This window comes from Somniosus microcephalus, chromosome 22 (genome assembly GCF_052327205.1).
Source record: "Somniosus microcephalus isolate GS21.2 chromosome 22, FLI_Smic_1.0, whole genome shotgun sequence".
NCBI classification, from domain to species: domain Eukaryota; kingdom Metazoa; phylum Chordata; class Chondrichthyes; order Squaliformes; family Somniosidae; genus Somniosus; species Somniosus microcephalus.
Genome location: NC_141008.1, coordinates 23,334,702 through 23,357,447, shown reverse-complemented (window position 1 = coordinate 23,357,447; position 22,746 = coordinate 23,334,702). Strand labels below are relative to the sequence as shown.

The window sequence follows — 22,746 nt, the reverse complement described above, 5'->3', positions numbered from 1 at the left end:
AATTCAGCCGAGTTTCACATTCCTGATCACTATCGAGTGCACACGTGTGGACAGATTGGGCTCCTCTGGGATGCATCCCATGGTCTTGTAGTTTGCTGAGGACACCTCAGCTCACACATAAAGAATGGCCACTTGGGTGAAGTAACAGCAGGCTGCCAACAGTGAAGCTGTACCCCAGCAAGAGTCGGCGCCTTCGGTCTGAGGGTTGGAGGTTGGAATATTCTTTTAGGCTAGAATTGTATGTGTATTAGTTTGACAAACTGTTTAAAATCTATTTTCTTCCTGTTCCAGAAATGCGCCTTCAAGGATGCTAATGTTTGTCTTTTTGTCTTCGACTGCATTTATTTCAATGGAGTCAGCCTCATGAACAGGTCTGTACATCTCCCATTGAAAATCTGCATGCATTTGAAATTCCTTGTGATCCTGGCTCTTAACAGACACAATGGTGCTTATTGTATAATTGAATTACTACTCCTAAGCTGTTTGTATATTGTGCTAGTGCCACTGGCTGCTGACTCCAATGCAGTCAGCATCAACACCAAACATAAATTGACCAGATAGTCAAAGGCTGGCGACCAGAAAGACCCTTTTTAAAAATTGGGTCTCCCTGGTCGCCAGCTTTAGTAAAGCTGGCACATTTATCCCTGGTGTTGCAACTGATTGTGTGAGACTTGGGTGTCCCAATCTTTTCCCTTGGGCCATTTAGAAATTTGGCTTCCTATCTATGGCTTCCATTACCTCCACTTATTATAATTGCAGCTTTTGGGGGATGGGGGAATTGTAGGTGTCTATGGAAGGATGAGCTAGACTGGCCCAATGGCCTCCTTTATCCACACATCCTTGTGATTTATTTAAATATGCTTTTTATATCTTCACAGACCGATCAATGAGCGAAAGCAATTACTTCATGATAACATGGTTGAAATCCCCAATAGGATCATGTTTTCAGAGATGAAACATGTGACTGTGAGTACAGTCATGTTTTAAGTGGAACCTTTCACAAATGTCTCTGTGTTGCATGTAGTCATGACTGAAATGGTCTGGGTTTTCTTTGTTCGGTTTTAAGTTGGTGTTCAATGATCAAGGTGTAACACCAATTCATTTGAAGCTTTTAAACAGTAAATTAGACTGATTCAGCAGGGCACTTATGGATATTGGCTTGGTGGTCAGACTGGAGGGACAAGACCGCAAGGTAGATTTGTATGAGTTAGCACTCTAGGCGTAGAGCTTTACACGATGGGAGTGCATATTGGGAATTCAGGCACGGCGCTCCGCATGTCCCAGAAGGCTGCTCACCAATAATGACTTCCTTTCCTGAATTCCCAGTCTGCAATCCCGTCACGCAACCTGTGTCAAGAGCGCAAATTCATAAATTTGCTCCGTGGTCTTTGTCTGTCCTAGACATGGATCTAAATGACGGGCTGATTGAATGCCCTTTCATCACTCTTTCCTATCTCAAGTTCTTACATTGCCACTTATGTAGGTTTTTCTGATATTTTGACGCAACTCAATCACTAAGTGGTCTGTGGCTTTTGCCAGAACTTCAGACATTGATGCAAGTGAATTGCAAACTTAGGAACAGGAGTAGGCCATTTAGCTCCTCGAGCCTGTTCCACCATTCACTGAGATCATGGCTGATCTGTGACCTAACTCCGTATGCCTGCCTTTGCCCCATATCCTTTAATACCTTTGGTTAACACAAATTTCTGCTGTAATGCAGTGGATGAGTTTTTTTCTCAACACACCAAGGCACAGGACCTCAGGCAGTAACCTACCTGAAGAGAACAGAACCTCTGTCACATAATTAGCATGGCAGAACATGTATCACAATGTGGGAACAGTAGCATAGTGGTTATGTTACTGGACTAGTAATCCAGAGGCCTGGACTAATGATCCAGAGACGTGAGTTCAAATCCCACCACGGCAGCTGGGCAATTTAAATTCAACGAATTAAATAAATCTGGAATAAAAAGCTGGTATCCGTAATGGTGACCATGAAACTATCGGATTGTTGTAAAAACTCATCTGGTTCACTAATGTCCTTCAGGGAAGGAAATCTGCCGTCCTTACCTGGTCTGGTTTATATGTGACTCCAGACCCACAGCAATGTGGTTGACTCTTAACTGCCCTCTGAAATGGCCTAGCAAGCCTCTCAGTTGTACCAAACCGCTAATAAGAGCAGAGTTCAAGGCGGCGGCTCACCACCACCTTCTCGCGGGCAATTAGGGATGGGCAATAAATACTGGCATAGCCTGCGATGCCCACATCCCATGAATGAATTTTAAAAAAATCTGTGAGCCATCGCATCACTGGCAAAAACACACCGGCATAAGTGTCTGAAACCAAATGAGCTGGTCTCGCCCTTCAATGCAGAGGTAGCTCATTAACATCATTTGACAGCACATAACAACATGAGGTGTAGGGAGCAATGTTCCTGTTGAGCTGCGCGGCCGCACAGTTGTCTGGAGGCCGCTTGCCGGCTTTATAATGGAAAACCGCACATGCGCGGCAATTTGAACGGGCCGTGCACCTCCCCAAAACATTAGAGGGAGCGCATTGAGGTTGATGGGTAGGGGCCGTGGCCCTAAACTCTGAAATCCACCCCCCCCCCCCCCCCAAAAAAAAAAAACCTCTTTGCCTCGCCACCTCTCCTCCTTTCAGACCCTTCTTAAGCTCTACCTCTTTGACTAAGCTTTTAGTCATCCCATCCTAATATTGTGATATCTCCATCTGTGGCTCAGTGTTTGTGCTTGTCTGATTATGTTCCTGTGAAGCGCCTTGGGATATTTTCCTACGTTAAAAGCGTTATATAAATGTAAGTTATTATCTCTTTACCACTTGGCTCTCAATGCTGTTTGTCATTCAACTCGTGATTCTGCTGCTTTCTCCCTGCTAGTCCTGGCTCTTGGTGTATGTTGCCTTCTGATTTAAAAATCATATTGCTTCTGGGCAAAATCACATTTGTTAAAGTTGGTTATCTTGAGCACAAAATAGTAACAGAAAATGGAAACCATGATTGTGTATATATATGGTATATACAATGACTGCTGTCTGGAACTATATATTAGAGATAGTAACACAATTCTGAAGGTTCTTTTAATCCTAAATTTATAATAACTCTTCTCTCATAGGCTATGTTGTGGAAACATCTCGATTATATCACTGTGTTATTACACAGCCAATATATTGTCCTATCTAATTGATCTCTTGTCTTATCACGTGACCAGCGATGCACACGGTGTGTGTCTTTATCATTGGTTCATTTTTAAGGCGGGAAACACTTGATCTTGTAGGTCTGTAGCATTAGACATTGACCAGTTCTATAGATTAGGGTCTTACATTAAAGAACTCTGTTCTCTTGCAACTTTGGTCAAGTTCATTCACTCTGGAATTGCCATGCTGTTCTTGGGAGCAATTCTGCATCAACTCCCGTGTTAGCCCATGTAAACAGTTTCACTTTAAGCAAAATTCAAATCAAGCAAATGTTTCAATTTAAAGGCAGTAATCACTCTAGCGATGATCATCTCTGTAGCTAATCATCTTAATTGATAAAATGGGTATAAATTTTACTGACTAAATTTATCTTGCATCCTGTTTTCGCAGAGGGCCTCCGATCTGGGAGAAATGATCAATAGGGTTATCAGGCAGGGCCTGGAAGGACTGGTACTAAAAGACATTAAGGTGAGCGATTCTCTACCAGGTTGTTCCAATTGTCCTGTTTTCTGTAAATGGGCAGAACTGATTGGACAGATCAGGTCAGTGTCTATCTGTGTATGGTGATCTCAAAATAATTGAGTTGTACCTGTATCTGCATTGATAATTGTGTGTTTATTAAAAATATGTAGTCATTCTCTGGTTGTGGACATCACTGGCAAGTCTGGCATTTATTGCCCTTTCCTAGTTGCCTTTGTAAAAACTGAGTGTCTTGCTAGGCCACTTCAGATGGCAGTTAAGAGTCAACAACGTTGCTGTGGGACTGGAGTCTCATAGGCCAGACCTGGTAAGCATAGCAGGTTTTCTTCCCTAAAGGACATTAGCAAACTAGTTGGCTTTTTACGACTATTTGATTGCTTGGAATCATAGAAAACAGAAGGAAACCATTCGGCCCATCGTGCCTGTGCCGGCTCTTTGAAAGAGCTCTCCAATTAGTCCCACTCTCCTGCTCTTTCCCCAGAGCCCTGCAAATTTTTCCCCTTCAAGTATTTATTCAATTCCTTTTTGAAAGTCATTATTGAATAATCTTCCACCACTCTTTCAGGCAGCGCATTCCAGATCACCATAACTCACTGTGTATTTAAAAAAAATATATAATTGCCTCTACACCTCTCTCTCTTTTTAAGATGCTCTTTAAACCCCACCTCTGCCCATTTCACCAGTCTGTCTATGTCCTCTTAAAGTCTGTTACTATCCTCCTCACTTTACTACATTTCTGAGTTCCATGTCATCTGCAGACTTTGAAATTATGCCCTGTATAACAAAGTCCAGGTCATTAATATATATATCAAAAAGAGCCGTGGTCCCAACACTGACCCCTGGGGAACACCACTGCACACTTTCCTCCAGTCTAGAAAAACAACCGCTCATCATTACTCTCTGCTTTCTGTTAGCCAATTTCGTATCCACGGAGCCACTGTCCTTTTAATCTAATGGGCTTCAATTTTGCTAACGAGTTTATTATGTGGTACTTTATCAAATGCCATTTGAAAGTCCGTATACACATCAACTGCACTGTGTTCAACAACCCTCTCCTTTACTTCATGATAGAACTCAGTCAAGTTAGCCAAACATGATTTGCCTTTAATGAATCCGTGCTGGCTTTCATTTATTAACCTATATTTTTCCAAATGCCAATTAATTTTGTTCTGGATTATTGTCTCAAAGTTGCCCCACCACCAATGTTGGGCTGACTGGCCTGTATTTGCCAGGTTTATCCATCTCCCATTTTTTGAACGCGGTGTAACATTTGCAGTCCTCTGGCACCACTCCCATATCTAAGGAGGATTGAAAAATTGTGGCCAGAGCATCTGCAATTTCCACTCTTTCAGCAACCTAGGATGCATCCCATCCAGACTGGGTGACATTTTGCTACTTTTGAGCACTGGTCATGGGGATAATGAAGAAAAATGATCATTTCTTTCCTTCCTTCTTTCACAATCTAATTCATTGTGGTCATCTATCTTCCTGTTTGCCACTCTAACTTTTTCTATATGATTTTTGCACTGTGTCTGACTTTCTCACTGTCGCCCTTTCTGTAAGTCTTTCCTCTCTTCCCTGTCTGTCTGTCTCACCTCATTGTATGTGTCTCTGTACAGTTCTCGTGTTTCTTTACTGATGCAGTCAGTTTCTCTCTTTTATTACCTTTGCTAAAGTCCAGTTAATGTAGTAAAGTGTCAGCTGACTCATACCACGAATGGGAGGGTACAGGCTATATGCAACCTGGTGAAACGTGCATAAGGAAGGGAGAAATTGGAATGTTGCGGGGGCCTGTGGTTGATAGTTGGGCAGGTCTGGGTGTAGGTAGAGAAGATCCTCGCTGGATCACACCGTAGTGTTGTCTGCATCTAGTACGACTTCAATTTTTTTAAAAAGTACAAGAAAAAGAAATGACTTAATTTCTAGAATGGATGTTAAGGCGCTATAGAAATGCAACAAAAAACTTTCAAAGATGTCTATAAATGTTTACAGCCACTAGATATTTAACAGTTGGAGAAAGGCGAAGTGTCCTAGGAACTGCCAGTGGGCAAAGAGCTATGCTGAAAAATGAGATCAAATGGCCTGGATTTTTCGGGGCCTATGACCCGGAACTTGTGATCTGTCAAGTTTCAGCTTGACGGGTCCACTGCATCCCCGGGAATTGGACATTTGCTGGCGGAGAGTTGGGCTATTTGCCTATTCATGCTTATGGGGATTCTGTACGTAAATGGAATCCCAATAAGCCTAATGGGATCCCCTTTTTGATTGGTTGGCCTGGCCCACATGATCCCAGGGGCGCTTGTGAACCACATGCGCCCCTGGGATATGTGGGCCTTCACTCGTGCATAGAGGCCCAGGAGCGCGAATCTACGAACTGCCGGGAGCATCAGATAGGTTCGTACTTTTCTTGCGGTTTGGAGGCCGCCAACCACAAATTTAGGCCCAATGTAATTTGAAGGACACTAATGGGGAAATCTATATATAATTTTACAGCCAGCAGAAACTTTACTCTTCACAAAAATGTAAAATGAAATAAATCTTAAGCTACCAGAAGGCAAAAAAAAGCAACAAATGTAAATACTTATAATGAAAAATTTCCCAATGCCATCACTGGTGAAATCTAGTTGTGAAATCCCCAAACTTGTATTGCTCAAACTTGTATTGCTCAAAAGCTTACAATACCACTTAATCATGACTGGGAGCTTTGGGGGAAAAAATGATTTGATTGCTTGATTTTTTTTTTCCCCCTTCCAGTTACTCATTTCCTTTTGCGGCTTTTGATTTGCTCACATTTTGTCCCTTTTGAGGTAACATTTACACGTGACTTTAAACTTACTGTCATGAACAAGAAATCCCATTCTTGAGCATAAACATTCTGCTACTGATGCCAGATCTTTTTTAAAGTTCAGTTGCTTCCTCTGATTCTTCTCTAAGCATTGCCCCGAGCCCCCTCCCCATCAAGGAGTAACACTTTAACTGCTTGTGTTGGATCTTGTGCTACTGGCTTCTTGATGGCCAGGTCTTGTGCAGCCAATCTAACCTAACCCTAATGGACTTATAAAGACTGGTGGCTGGCAATATTTATATTTTACTGGGTCTCCCCCCAAGCATCTCCGTGGTAACACTCTCCCCTCTGAGTCAGAAAGTTGTTGGCTCAAGCCCCACTCCAGGGATTTGAGCACAAAATCTTGGCTGACACTGCAGTACTGAGGGAGTGCTGCCCTGTCAGAGGTGCCATCTTTCGAATGCAGCGTTAAACTGAGGCCCCATCTGCCCTCTTTGGCGGACGTATAAGATTCTATGGTACTAGTTGAAAGAAGAGCAGGGGAGTTCTCTCCGGGGTCCTGGCCAATATTTATCCCTCTGGGACTTTGCTGTACACAAATTGGCTGCCGCGTTTCCTATACTACAACAGTGACTACACTTCAAAAGTACTTCATTGGCTGTAATGCACTTTGGGATGTCCTGAGGTCATCAAAGGCGCTGTAGAAATGCAAGATTTTTTTTTTAAAGTTCTATGTCAGGAAACCCCAAGTGTGAATGGAGTGAGGACTCCACTATCCTAGTTGAGCGGCCATTTGCTACAGCATTGTAGTTAGAGGGCCTCTAACGTGCATGTTCAACAGGTTTTGAAATAAGTTGATGTAACAAAGTTCGTTTTAAAATTGTTTTTACTTTATTGCAGCTATCCTACATAAATGTTCTGACAGTTACTGAGCTTGTTTTCTCTCTGTAGAGTCTGTATGAACCGGGCAAACGTCATTGGCTGAAAGTAAAGAAAGACTATCTCAATGAAGGTGCGATGGCTGATACTGCGGACCTCATCGTGCTGGGAGCGTTCTACGGGCAAGGGAATAAAGGTAACTGTGACACTTGCATGAAATCGGCTAGTTACTCTGGCATGCTGCTTTACAGGTTTCTGCTCCGGATCTGTAAGCTCTGTGGTTAGATTGTCCACAATGCTGCCTTCCGGAGCCGACCAAAACCAATTGCTACTAAAGGCCTAATCGGGTGCACAGGCTCTATAGTAAGGAAGTGGAGTGTTAGTGTGGGGAGCAATTTGTGTAATAAGAAAACACCTTTACGAGGGAGCCACAAGTACCATGTCTTACAAATGAAGTTGTATATCTGAGGGTGCTGTGTTGAGGAGCTTAGTGTGTAGTCTTTTGGAACCAAGAGTAGAAGTAAAAATAAAATTAAATATAATTTGTCATAGGATAAATGCTGAACATTTATTTTTGTGCCAGATTTGCAGTTTTTCACATGTTATTTTGTAACCCAGTAAGTTTGAGACAATCTTGTCTCCTTCGTACTTGGCCCCCACCAAAATGGCTACTTTCCTTCCAGCTGTCATGATTTACTTTTTTTTCTTGCGTTTTCTCCTTTCCCCCCCCCCCACCCCCCCAACATTCCTCCCTGTTCCCCAAAACCATCTGCTGACTCACTCTAGGATCAATAGCCCCGACTGTTCTTGGGTACCTTACTCAAGTGGCCATTATCTTGTGACACTAGACATGAAGGCTGGCAGATTATTCAACTTTGGGGGCTATCACAAACGACCCAATACTGTCCATATTCAAAATTCACAAACACACAGCACTTTCCGGCAGGAGTCACTCAGCAGCAATCACAAGTGGGTGGTTTTATATTATTTCCCTCCTTCCCTGATCCAGCTGGAGCCAATTTTAACATCCGCACAGCTGCCTGGTAGAAATCAGCAGAGGCCAGGATTCAGGCTTGGGACTTTCCTGGTCTCTAAGGCTGAGTACCACAGCATTTAAGCAATACGATTGATCTTTTTTGAGGGAACCACACCATTCTAATTAATGTGGACCAAATAATAGCTTAGTGGTCTTTGTCATGAGTTCTGTCCAAGTGGTAATGAATCTTGAAATTGGCCAGCTACCTCCAAGGAGCTTCTCCGAGGTGATGGGAATTTTTCTGCTTTTCTTGCCCTGCCACTCCCTCCCCATCATGATCGGTTCAATGTTCCCACCTTAAAAATTCTGCCCAGGTATATGGGTAACTGAGGGTCTGTGGAGTTAATGGGTTCCTCGGTCTGGTTTCAGGTGGGATGATGTCCATTTTCTTGATGGGCTGCTACGATCCCGATTCTTTGCAGTGGTGCACAGTGACCAAGTGTGCAGGTGGCCATGACGATGCAACATTGGCACGATTACAGAATGAACTGGATATGGTGAAAATAAGCAAGGTAATGCGACCTTTCCAATTGCTCACTGTTCTTTTCACTGTGTTTTAGAATTATTTAAGCTTTTATAAAATCCAAAAAACTAAATTGATTCTTGGTATAACTACTTAAATGTTCTCTTGGTGCAGGATCCAGGCAAGGTGCCAGCTTGGCTAAATGTCAGTAAGAACTACACACCTGACTTTATCGTCCGAGATCCAAAGGTAGGTTTACAAACTGTTTCTATGTTGGGTATTGCCATAGAGTCCCCTCACATGAATGATGCCCTTCAGTGTTGGATGAGACATCCCTGTGTCGTTCAGTCACTTGGCACATCCAAGTGGCGGCCACGTTTTTTGATTTGCCATGTTCCCTGTCCTCTAGGCCTGATTCAGGAGAATTCTTTATGGCAGTTTGGTTAAAGTCCTTTTGTATCACTTGTCGAAGTTCCCGTCGCGCGTGCGCACTCTCTCGGAAGACGTACATTTATTTTCTGATTCTAATGTTTTAATGCACACAGCAGTCACTGCTTTCCCTTTCACTCCTTTTTTCAGAAAGCACCAGTGTGGGAAATCACTGGAGCGGAATTCTCCAAATCGGAGGCCCACTCTGCAGATGGCATCTCAATCCGGTTCCCGCGGTGCACGCGTATCCGTGACGACAAAGACTGGCTAACTGCAACCAATCTTCCTCAGCTCAAGGTAAATGACATTGCAGATTGTACAACATGGTGCTAGTGTGATTTAGGAAGGAGCTAGGGGGTTGATGTGTATATCAATCGACTAGCAGAACTTCCTAGGACATTGCAGATGCGTTAGTGCGGGGTACCAAACCATTAAAAAAAAACTAACTGGACCAAGGAATGGAATGTGGCGTATTTAGTCTACTCTGCATCCATTCTCGCAGAGGATGGGGCGTGCTGGCCGAGGGCGGGGGGGCGGTGGTGGTGTGCAGTGCTGGTGGAGGGCGGGCTGGCGTCGTGCTTGGAGGTTTGTCTACAGCTTTGGGAGTCAAGTGCCGGGTATTCTCTTGGATACCTTGTACCTATGCTGACTACATGTTAGCTGGCCATTAATCGGTCAGTTAGGCTCAGTGGCCTGTTCCAACTCATTCCTGTCATCATTACTGTCTAATTATAAATAACATTTTAAAATTTTGATTATGCGACTGACTTTTTTTAGTACCCCTTTTTTTTTTAAAGAATTGTCTTCAGTCCCCGCCACAAACTCCATTCCCTAGCCACTGACTCCATCCCTCTCCCTAACATCTGTCTGAGGCTGAACCACACTGTTCGCAACCTTGGTGTCATATTTGACCCTGAAATGAGCTGCCGACCACATATCCGCAGCATAACAAAGACCGCTTACTTCCACTTTCTCTTTCTCCCGCTTTCAAAATTCTCGTTCTACTTGGACCCCTCCCTCTGGCCTCTTACCCTCTCTAGATCTTTTCATTGCTAACTGCCGACGTGACATCGGCCGTCTCCATTTCTCTGCTCCCCTCTCTCACTCCAACCTACCTCCCTCTGAACTTGCAGCACTCCGTTCTCTCCGATCCAACCCTAACATTATCATTAAACCTGCTGATCAGGGTGGCGCTGTTGTTGTTTGGCGAACCGACCTCTACCGTGCGGAAACTGAACGCCAACTCTCCAATACCTCCTCCTACCTCCGCCTGGGCCATGACCCCACTAGCAAACATCAAGCCATTGTTTCCAAGACCGTCACTGACCTCCTCCTCTGGAGATCTTCCCTCCATGGCCGCCAACCTCATAGTCCCCCAACCCCGCACAGCCCGCTTCTACCTCCTTCCCAAGATCCACAAACAGGACTGCCCTGGTAGACCCATTGTTTCAGCCTGTTCTTGCCCCACGGAACTTATCTCTTCCTATTTCGACTCTTTTTTTTCTCCCCTTGTCCAGTCTCTTCCCACCTACATTCGCGACTCTTCCGACGCCCTCCGTCACTTTAACAGCTTCCAGTTTCCTAGCCCCAACCGTCTCCTTTTCACTATGGATGTCCAATCCCTCTACACCTCCATCCCCCACCAGGATGGCCTGAGGGCGCTCCGCTTCTTCCTTGAACAGAGGCCCAACCAGTCCCCATCCACCACTACCCTCCTCTGCCTGGCTGAACTTGTTTTCACATTGAACAATTTATCCTCTGACTCCACTCACTTCTTCCAAATTAAAGGTGTTGCTATGGGAACCCGCATGGGTCCTAGCTATGCCTGCCTGTTCGTGGGTGTGGAACATTCTTTGTTCCAGTCCTACTCGGGTCCCCTCCCTCACCTTTTTTTTCCGGTACATCGATGACTGTATCGGTGTCGTTTCCTGCTCTCGCCCTGAATTAGATAAGTTCATTCACTTTTACTTCCAATTTCCACCCTTCCCTCACCTTCACATGGTCCATCTCTGACTCTTCCCTTCCTTGACTTCTCCGTCTCCATTTCTGGTGATTGGCTTTCGACAAACATCCACTACAAGCCCACTGACTCCCACAGCTACCTGGACTACACTTCCTCCCACCACCGCTTCCTGTAAGGACACTCTTCCATTCTCCCAGTTTCTCTGTCTCTGCCATGTCTGTTCTGACGATGCCACCTTCCATACCAGTGCTTCTGACATGTCTTCCTTTTTCCTCAACTGAGGATTCCCCTCTACTGTGGTTGATGCGGCCCTTGACCATGTCCTTTCCATTTCCCACACTTCTGCTCTCACCCCTTCCCCTCCCTCCCAGAACCACAATAGGGCTCCCCTTGTCCTCACCTTTCACCCCACCAGCCTCCACATTCAACGGATCATCCTCCGCCACCTCCACCAAACACATCTTCCCCTCACCTCCCCTTTCAGCATTCCGAAGGGACCGCTCCCTCTGTGACACCCTGGTCCACTCCTCAATCACCCCTTTGCCTGGCACCTTCCCGTGCAAGCGCAGGAGATGCAACACATGCCCTTTTACCTCCTCCCTTCCCATTGTCCAGGGCCCCAAACACCCCTTCCAGGTGAAACAGCGATTTACTTGTACTCCTTGCAATTTAGTATACTGAATTCGCTGCTCACGATGCGGTCTCCTCTACATTGGGGAGACCAAACGCAGATTGGGCGACCGTTTTGCGGAACACCTCCGTTCAGTCCGTAAGGGTGACCCTGAACTTCCGGTTGCCTGTCATTTTAATTCTCCGCTTCACTCCCACTCTGATCTCTCTGTCCTCGGCCTATTGCATTGTTCCAATGAAGCTCAACGTAAGCTCGAGGAACAGCACCTCATCTTTCGATTGGGCACTTTGCAGCCTGCCGGACTCAACATAGAGTTCAACAATTTCAGATAATAATCCCTGTCCCCATTATTCATGCTGTATTATTTTGCCATTCCCATTTAAAACATTTTATCTTTCCTGCCTCTTACATAAGCACAGTATGTTCTTTCAATTCCTTCCTTCCCTCCTAACCCGCCCCCCCCCCCCCCCCCCCCCCCTGTCTCTGCACCTGCTTAATATCTGTTACATCTCCAGCTTTTTCCAGTTCTGATGAAGGGTTCCCAGACCTGCAACGTTAACTGTTTCTCTCTCCACGGATGCTGCCTGGCCTGCTGAGTATTTCCAGCATTTTCTGTTATTTCCGCTTACTTCCATCTCTAACATCTAACGTCTCCGCCCCTGCCTCAGCTCATCTGCTGAAACCCTCGTCCATGCCTTTGTTACCTCTAGACTTGACTATTCCAACACACTCCTGGCTGGCCTCCCACATTCTACCCTACATAAACTTGAGGCCATCCAAAACTCGGCTGCCTGTGTCCTAGCTCGCACCAAGTCCCATTCACCCATCACCTCTGTGCTTGCTGACCTACATTGGCTCCCGGTTAAGCAGCGCCTCGATTTCAAAATTCTCATCCTTGTTTTCAAACCCTTCCATGGCCTTGCCCCCTCCCTATCTCTGTAATCTCCTTCACCCCCCCCCCCCCCCCCCCGGAGATATCTGCGCTCCTCTAATTCTGCCCTCTTGAGCATCTCTGATTGTAATCGCTCAACCATTGGTGGCCGTGCCTTCTGTTGCCTAGGCCCTAAACTCTGGAATTCCCTCCCTAAACCCCTCTGCCTCGCTACACCTCTTTCCTCCTTAAAACCTACCTTTTTGAACAAGCTTTTTGTCACCTGCCCTAACTACTTCTTGTGATTTGGTGTCATTTTTTTGTCTTATGGCACTCCTGTGCAGCACCTTGGGACGTTTTGCTACGTTAAAGGCGCTATATAATTACAAGATGTTGATGATGATGAAAGTATTAAGCTATTTTTCACTTTTTTATAATCCTTCGTTTTTACTAAGCTCTTTAATAAACTTGTTTTTGCAGGAATTGTACAAGGTTTCTAAAGAGAAAACCGATATAGATATTGTGGCGGCTGCTGGGAAAGGTGATGATGAATGGCCCTCTGGTGGTTCTGGGAACACTGAAGTGACATCAAAACTGACACCACATGGTTCAAAAGCCCCTTCAAAATCACTTGGGAAGAAAAATAAAAGCCAAGAAGGTGAGTTCAGCAACTTAGGTTTCTGGGAATTGATGATTTAGTGGGTTAGGATCCAGTTCTTTCCGCTCTGGGACAGGAGTTTGGATTCAGTCTAGACTGGTGGGCAGAAAGTTATTTTCTTGCTCTTGTGAAATAGGTCTGGTGATCTCGGTCCACTTCCTGTTTGGTAGGGGCCTACAGCACAAAATGGCCTAGTCCAGCACTGGTTTGTCACCTCACTCGGAGCCCACAGGGATAGGTGAGAGTGCATTGGGAGGGGTGGTAATTTTGCACCTTTTTCACAGAATCACAGAAACCCCACAGTGCAGATAGAGGCCATTTCGGCCCATCGAGCCTGCACCAACACATATCCCACCCTATCCCTGTAACCCCACGTATTTAATCCCCCTAACACTAAGGGTCAATTTATCATAGCCAATCAACCTAACCCGCACATCTTTGGACTGTGGGAGGAAACCGGAGCACCCGGAGAAAACCCACGCAAACACGGGGAGAATGTGCAAACTCCACACAGACAGTCGCCCGAGGCCGGATTCGAACCCGGGTCTCTGGCGCTGTGAGGCAATAGTGCAGGATTTATCCTGTTTCAGACCCAAGCTATGACAAAGCAAAGGGAACTCGAATCAACTTTTATGCATGCAAATAGTTTGAAATTTTGGGTTTCGGTATTCGTAAAGTACAAAGATGCAAAATGGAATATAGGTGCATTCCCTGGTGATGCCTGCATCGAGCTTGCAATTCAAAGCCATGCAGCTGAACTATGTGTCGTCGTTCAGATATCAGTGGGCAAGATAAGTAATCGAGTGCCAGCATTGGTGTTTTGATGCTGAAAATGAAGCTGTTGCCATGTGACCACCTAACCTTCAACCAATTGCAGGCTAATTATTTTCAATGTGGGCCCCACCTCTAATATGGTCAGTGTGATCTGGAAGGCTGAAACAGTAATTAGAAATGTTTTACTGATGTTGGTTGAGGTATAAATGTTGGCCAGGACACCGGGAGAACTCCCCTGCTCCTCTTCAAATGGGATCTTTTTAGGTTCGCCTAGGAGGGCAGAAGGGGCCTCGGTTTAACGTCTCTATCCAAAGACAGTGCAGCACTCCCTCGGTACTGCATTAAACATAAAGTTAAAGTGTGAGAAAGAAATAGAGTATGGGAGGGAAGAGAGACTGAGGAAGGAAAAAGGAAGATGACCTGAATATAAGTTTAAAATGTATAATTAGTGTTTTGTTTAAAGTAATAAAGCTCCTTCTCCTGACATCAGGATAACTTTATTATAGTGGGACATCAATTATACCTAATGGAAGGGTACAATTGGTGGATAATGGAAACTGGCAGAGAATCGAGCGTCTCCAAATTACACCCCAGATCTGTGAAAACTAGTGGGAACATTTTACCAGCCACACAGACACTATCCCTCCTAATTAAAAGGCTTCTAACTAGTTTTGTAAAATATATTGTTTAACAGGAAAATTAATGCTTCTGTCTTAACCTATTTTAGCTAACAGCACCTCCAAAAAATCACCAGGTGAAACTTCAGACTCATCAGCAGGAAAAGGGATGAAGAGGAAATTACCAGCAGTGGAACAGAATGGAAAGAAGGTGACACCCATTTCTGTTTGTTCAAAAATAAAAGTTTGTTCCTGTACATTGTGTTTGTAACAGAATTTTGCAGACCGTACATTGGTGCTTCGAGGGGGCAGGGGTTGGTGCCTGTGATTCCACACTGTGAGGTACCAACCCTTGCTGTATTGTCCTGCAGAAGGATTGATGGGAGACCATGTATGGGGAGATAGGCCAGTCTTTCTTGGGCTGCAAACGAGTGCTGGTTGGGATTTGAGAATTTTTCACCCCATCCCTTTCATCAAGTGTGGTCTGGGGCGACTCGGGGAAGGAAGGGAAATCAGCTTTAAATGGGAGTCTCCATTCTATGCCATAAAATGTCAGACATGTGCCTTTTATGGTTGGTAAGACAAGGTCCTCTACCAACCTGCCCCCCCCCCCCCCACAGATTATCAAAATCCATGACAAGGCCTTGGACAACATGGACCACTAACCATACCTCGGGAGCCTACTGTCAACAAAGGCAGACGTCGATGACGAAGCCCAACACCGCCTTCAGTGTGCCAGTGCAGCCTTCAGTCGCCTGAGGAAGAGAGTGTTTGAAGACCAGGACCTCAAACCCAGCACTAAGCTCATGGTCTACAGAGCAGCAGTGACACCCGCCCTGCTATATGCCTCAGACATGGACCATGTACAGCAGGCACCTCAAAGCACTGGAGAGGTACCACCAACGCTGCCTCCACAAGATCCTGCACATTCATTGGCAGGATAGGCGCACCAACGTCAGTGTTCTCGCTCAGGCCAACATCCCCAGCATCGAAGCTCTGACCACGCTCGATCGGCTCCGATGGGCGGGTCACATCGTCCGCATGCCCGATTACGAGACTCCCAAAACAAGCGCTCTACGCTGAGCTCCGGCACGGCAAGAGAGGCCCAGGTGGGCAGAGGAAACGCTTCAAGGACACCCTCGAGGGCAGAGGAAACGCTTCAAAGGCGCCCTCAAAGCCTCCTTGGAAAAAGTGCAACATCCCCACCGACACCTGGGAATCCCTGGCCCAAGACCACACGAAGTGGAGGAGAAGCATCCGAGAAGGCGCCGAACACCTCCAGTCTCTTCGCCGGGAGCAAGCGCAAGGAGTGCACGTCAACCCAAGCACCCCACCCGCCCGCCCCTTCAACCATCGTCTGCCCCACCTGTGACAGAGACTGTAGGTCCTGCATTGGACTCATCAGTCACCTGCGAACTCATTTTTAATGTGGAAGCAAGTCATCCTCGGTTCCGAGGGACTGCCCAAGAAGGTTCATACTGCAGTTAGACAGAATTTTAAAAAAATGCAAATGGCACAAATGAGAGAACCTTCTAGTACAATAACAATGAGAATGATGTAGTGATCATCAGTTGAATGGCACCAGCACATTGCTTGTTTATTTCAGCAAAGTAGGCTACATACAGTATATCCAAGGGTAAAACATCATTATTACTTTTTTTTTCTCCAAGTGTAATCCCTTTGATCCAGTTGTTTACAGTATTCATTTTAAGATCTCTCCCAATGACTCGGTGAGGTTATCCAGTGAGTAACTGAGCTCTACATACTGGCAATGTCCCAGATTTTCTCCTCAATCTGTACAGTTAGTTGATCACCCCTTTGGTAGCACTAGGAGCACTATGATTGGTCTCTGTGTCCCTGTGTTTGGGGAGTGGCGGGGAGTTGGTCAGGGTTCCCACTCCCAACCATAACCCAACGTGTGGGGGACTTGGGCGAGGAGAGGATCTGGCCTGGCCGAGATGCCAACACCACATTCCATACCCAAATATGGGCCAAGACTTTCACTTGGGCAAGATATTGGAGGGTGCCTGGTGCCCATGAAACTATCTCAGCAAGGAGTCCATGCATTCGCGAGAGGAGGGCGAGAAGTAAATTGGAAATAAAAATAAAATAATGCTGTCTTGAGTGTATTTTGAGCTTGTTTCCTACATTAAACAGTGACTACACTTCAAAAGTACTTCATTGGCTGTAAAGCGCTTTGGGGTGTCCTGAGGTTCTGAAAGGCGCTATATCAATGCAAGTCTCTTTATTTATTTCTTGTTGAGGTCCTTTGTTGGCTGATGTTTTTTTAGATTGTGAAACCAAGATTGGAAAGAGTAAAATACAGTAAGGCAAAGGAGATCTGAAAGTCGTGTTTTAAGTGATGCCAGGCCTGGATTTTAACAGCAAAGATTGTTGAAAGAAAGACAGAGTAAAGAGTTTGCTCAGTTTTAAGGTCCTGGGAAAGAATGAGTTAGAGTAGCAGATAGTGTAATGGGTCTTAATTTCACCCCAGTAAGTAGTGAAGTGTTTGCAACTTAGGAAGTACAAGAGGGAAGATTTAAAGGAGGCGCTGACCACAGTAGTACTTCTCATTATTTTGTGAATAATGTAAGATTTTAAGTTAATCTGCTTGCTCCTGTTAAAGGAAACCACCATTTATTCTCCAGCCTTGTGAAAGAGTGGCCATCCGTCCTGACAACCTTGGCATGATAAGGAACTCCACACGCAGGGAACCGAGGTGCAAAGCTGACATTTATTAATTTGAGTTGGAACATCATCATACTACCACTCAACCACACCACCTAAAAGAAACCTGGTTAAAATACATGCTGCATCCCTACAAAGATTAACTGGAAATACCTTCATGCCTGTTTAACTTGGCCTGTGTTTTTTTCCTCAACAGATCAAATCACCCATAACTGAAAAGAGTAATGGCTCTTTGCTTTCCAGTCCACCTCTGCCACCTTCTCCTAACCAGGTACTCCATTATTATTATTTTGTAAGGAAGAAGTTCACCTCAGATTTTGCAATATCCGTGAATACTGCTTTTCCCCCTGTCTTTAACTCAGCAATCCTTCCACTGCTGCCAACAATGTCTCGCATCCACTTTCCTTTAGGATTTTGAAAGGAATGGATGTGGTAGATGGAGAGAAACTCTTTGTGGTGGGTGGGGGGCGTCTAGGACAAGGGGACATAACCTTAAAATCACAGCTAGGCCAGTCAGGAAAGAAGTTGGGGAAACACTGCACGCAAAAGGTGTGGCACTCCCTCCCACAAAAAGCAGTATGTGCTAGCTCAATTAATCATTTTAAGCCTGAGATTGATAGATTTTTGCTAGCCATGGGTATAAAAGGATATGGATGAAATTAAGATACAGATTAGCCATGCTCTCATTGAATGGCAGAACAGGCTCGAGGGGCTGTTCCTATGAGTTATGGCTAATTCCCTGATTGGTTACTTGCAGACATCGCTGCTCAGGAAGTCGCTGGCCTGCAGCTTTCCCACCAGCATTCGCTGTAATTGCTGCTCCTGGCTGGGAATGCCTGATCAGGGAATCCAAGCTGTACGTGTTTTTTAAAATTACCTCTTTCCATTCTCCCTCCTTCTCCCTAAAGATCTTGCTGGGGTATAGTTCCACTGGCAACCAATGTTCACCATCATTTATTTTTTGGGTGCAATCACAGGTTGGCACATGCTCAAACTTTAACAGGAAAAGCTGGTCCGGGGTTGCGCGGGACTGACCGAGAGCTGCACGGCCCCGTAGCCGTGCAACTTATAGGGAATGTTGCTGGCAACCCTCCAGTACCTTGCCCAAGTCACCTTTCTTCATGTATGAGCCTGGACAGTGAAAATTGGCAGGTTATTCAACAGAAAGGACATCTCGCTCCCTATCCAGCAGTGGTCACTGGCTAGTGATCAGACGTGGGAACCTTGGCTGATCATTGTCCTCCTAGCTCAAGAGCACTGAGGCTACAAGTAGCGCTGACCTGGCTGAGATGTGGAATTGAACCTGGCACCTTTTTGGACTGCATGAATTAGTGGTATATTGGCCTGAGCTTTTACCCATTAAGTCATTGATAAAAGTTTTTGCTCTGTTATTTGCTATAAAGGTATTGTACGATCTTGGAGTATTTCTGTAAGCCCTGTGGTGTTTAAATGGAACCAGAGCCGAGAAAATCCGTTCCTACCGGGTCATTGCGACCTTGCTGTGTACTGCAATTTCACTGCTCGGCAGTGATCATGGTACAGTAGTTTCCGGCTTCTGTCGTGGTGGTTATGTGGCAATAACCACAAATGGGGAACTTGCACTGTACTTCCTCATTCGTTGAGTTTCTAGAAGCTACGGAGTGCTCCATCGTTCTGCTAAGTATCCTTCTTGCACTGCACAAATAAAGATTTGCTTCATATGCTTAGCACACAGATGTTTCCCTGATGTTACAACAGGGGTGCCTGCCTGATAGACACTCTGTCTGTGCTATATAAAGGATCTGTGCCCTAGCAACAGTTTATTTTTTCCCCTAAAAATTGTGTTCTGTGCTCCTTGTATTGCAGAAATGAGGAAGGTCTCCAGTTTCTCCACGAGTAGATTAGCTTCGATAACAAATGTATTCAAGCAGCTTATTCCCGAGAATTGAGCTGTCCGGGTAACTGACCATACTTCCATAGCGAGCATCAACGACAGTATTGTCGTTATCTGGACTCGTCTAACAATAAAACATGAAAATAAAACACCAATTCTTTTAGCGTGTATACTGACTCAGCAGTGAGCTCTTCTCCGTTTAGCTTCTATGGCATCAACCAAACACGCATTGTCTAGGCAGCTATTTCAACGAAAACCATAAAGCAGGCAAAACCAACAAATAACCTCACACAGGCAAAGGGGTCTATGGCACAGGATTGGAATCAACACTCTGCATAGAGAGCTTGCACCTACTGAACTGTTACTCCAGTATGCTGCCACCTGACCCTTGCTAATTATTGTCTGTATTAAAACAACACAAGTGCTTCCTCGGGATAATATGCCAACACCAACTTCTGCCAAAGGCTTTAAAACACTGCAAAACGCAGTAACCCATCCATGATTGTTGATGGGCATACTCCATTCGTTAAATGCTTGTCACCTAAACCACAGCCTTGGATTTTCCAAGCACACCTGTAAAGAGTGCTCTATTATTACGCAAAATAGAAAAACAGAGAAGGCACAAGAAATGCTGTCAGTGCAGGCCAAAGGTTGACTATCTCCGTGTGTGCGACCACTCCCAGTTGGGTGTCCCTACAAGTGCTGCTGACAACTTGGGAGACATGGTACAGATTGGTGGGAAGGGCACATTGATGTTGATCATTATCAAGTATTACACAAGTTAGAGGCAGAACACACCAAAACCCTTCAATGGTGAAACTCTCGGTCAGCAATAACAGCCATCCTGGAACAGGGACCCTTGAGTAAAAATGTTGGTCATGCCTGGTTTGCTGAAGCTGCCCAGGCACCAATCTGCACCGGAAATGCTTCAGAACACTTGTCCAAATGTGTTGTCCATGGCAGCTGAGCTTCTTCCCACTCTGCTCCAGATACCCCTACAGCCAATACTCTAACAAATGAGGTGGTCTTAACTGAACGTGCAGCGGGAAGCTTACCAGTGCTAGTAAGCTGAACTGTTTTAATTGGTTAAAATCCAGCAGTAACCCCATACACATAATTGGGAAGGGGGGGGAATCCCTAAACCTCGTACTCTTGAGCACTCGGGATTTGGATAAGGGCTGTGTTTTCTCAACTGGCAAATGGAGACTTGACATATAAAATTCTCAGTAACTTGGATTGGAGACACTTGGGCTCAAGTGTTGGTTTTATGCATTTATCAACCGCTTTCCCCGCCCCCCCCCCCTCCCCAGCTGATCAGAAAATAATTCTTTCGGACTAGCATACATCCCCTCATCCAATCAAGCAGACCCACATTATTGCCCTTGGTTGACTTAACTGGTAATTGCTGGTCTCAGTTCAATGAAGTTGAGCTAATGTATTTTATGGTAGATATTTGAAACCAGGGCGGGAATTGCTCAGACGTTTTTAAAAAAAAAAAAAAAAAAACATTAAAGCGGGGACCTGCCATATTCATACGCAATTATCCTCTTTCCTCAGACCCTGCTGGACATATTTACAGGGGTAAAGCTTTATTTGCCTGCATCAGTGCAAGACTTCAGCAGAATCCGCCGGTACTTCATTGCATACAATGGTGACCTGGTTGCAGAGTTTGACCTGGCTACAGCAACACATCTGGTCGGTGACATGAAGGATAATACATGTGCCAAACGCGTGTCTGTGAATTGGATCTGGGAGTGCATCAAGAAAAGAAGGCTGGTTCCGCCATGCTGATAAGTTGTACTCTCCAGCGTAGCGACTCAAAACAGAAGGGTAAAGATCTTGAATTCGAGATTTAACCACTTTTCCAAGAAATTTTAGACTTGTAATCAAGACTTCTGTCGTGGGAATGAATGAAATTGGCACATTGGGATTCTGTGCTTGGTATCATGTATGCATTTGTAGACGTGCGTAGTAAGAAGAGCTATGCAAAGAGGTGCTGCAAGTGTCTTCACTTTCTTTAACGCTCCCGTTTCTGACACGTATTGACTTTCTGTGCTGTGGTGCTGTACCTCACTGTATTCGAGGCCATGGGAATGTGCTTTCCAATCCACAGACCTTATGGGATGCTACCTTACAGAACAAAGTGTGAAAGGACAGCTTCTTGAAGAGCAGTGTTTACGCTGGAGTCATCACAACTTTCTACAACTAACAAAAATATTGCATTTCTTTTATTTGTGGTAGAATTCTACAGAACCCCTAAAGTACATCAATTTGGAAATGAATTTTGAAAATACAAATACAAATAACCTGACCTCTTGATTATTAAGCTTAAAAAAAAAAAAAAAGCTTGGAACAAGGTTTACTTGAGGACAAAGATTCAGGTGAAACTTTACAAAAGTTATCTTTCCCTCTTCTCTGCCTGATGGCTCAGTGAGTAAATCGATCGCTTGATGTGGTACTCAGCTGTATAGTTTGAATCCTTGGTCTGTACTGCATTAGCTGGTCTTAGCCAAACAGCAGTTGGGGTTACTATATATGGCCTCAACATCACTGGACCCCTGGGTTCTTCCTGTTCCTGATCACTTTCCAGTAACCCCTGTGGGTGTTACATCAGGATATGGTTGATCTTGGTTGTGATGGCCTCCCTGCCTCATGAAATAGCATCAGGACACCTGGAAAATGGGCACTTGGACAAGGCACTTGTGGAACTATATCCTGGTGTGAGTTGGTGCCTGCAAGGGAGGAAGTGGGGAAAATTAGGGAGGCGTAAATAATTTCTCCACTTCCCCTCGAATTTTATCCTTTTGTTCCATTTTTTTCCTGACCCAAGACCAGCCCATGCAATACCCAGTTGCTTCAAATGGACAGACAAGAGGGCTTAGATTGCTTCTGGAGTTCCCGCAACCATTCTCCAGGTTGCGTTGCCCATTGCAGATCTCCTAAATCACTACAAACCGATTTGGATTGCTTTTTTTTAACCTGCTCTTCCCTTGTGCGTTTTCCCCCTCTCCCACCTCCATTAATTACCCCCCCCCCCCCCATTCCCATCTTGCAGCTTGACAAGTACCTAATGAAGTTCCTTTGGCAATAATATAAATAAGATGTGGGAGAAGAAACCCTTTCAGGTTTTGGGCAAAATTTCCCAGTTTCTTCTCACCTGACCATGGTTTCTCTTCAAGAGTGCTTCTAATGGGGATGATTCATGTGTCCCAATGGTGACATCTGTGTTTACTGACTAACTTTGACACATTCAAAATGTATTCTATTTTAGACTCTTCAGACTTCATGTAATTTCTTTTTACCAGCTTCTGGGTTGTTCTGAGGATCAGTATGTTGTGAACAATTGGTGCTGCCACATCAGTAAATAGCCTACTTTAAAAAAAAAA

General features: G+C 45.1%; 1 protein-coding gene across 6 annotated transcripts in view; it reads left to right on the top strand.

The window, feature by feature from the left end:
- The window catches only part of lig3 (ligase III, DNA, ATP-dependent), a 71,863-nt gene extending 49,117 nt beyond the window's left edge, over positions 1-22,746 (top strand). For all 6 annotated transcript variants that reach the window (XM_085964324.1, XM_085964323.1, XM_085964322.1 and 3 more), the window contains 11 exons: positions 292-371; positions 879-966; positions 3,604-3,681; positions 7,430-7,553; positions 8,763-8,905; positions 9,031-9,105; positions 9,436-9,582; positions 13,231-13,408; positions 14,910-15,010; positions 17,684-17,758; positions 20,918-22,746. In XM_085964324.1, coding sequence (XP_085820450.1) covers positions 292-371; positions 879-966; positions 3,604-3,681; positions 7,430-7,553; positions 8,763-8,905; positions 9,031-9,105; positions 9,436-9,582; positions 13,231-13,408; positions 14,910-15,010; positions 17,684-17,758; positions 20,918-21,151 — 1,323 coding nt within the window. In that variant the 3' untranslated portion in view covers positions 21,152-22,746. The remainder of the gene's footprint in view (positions 1-291; positions 372-878; positions 967-3,603; positions 3,682-7,429; positions 7,554-8,762; positions 8,906-9,030; positions 9,106-9,435; positions 9,583-13,230; positions 13,409-14,909; positions 15,011-17,683; positions 17,759-20,917) is intronic.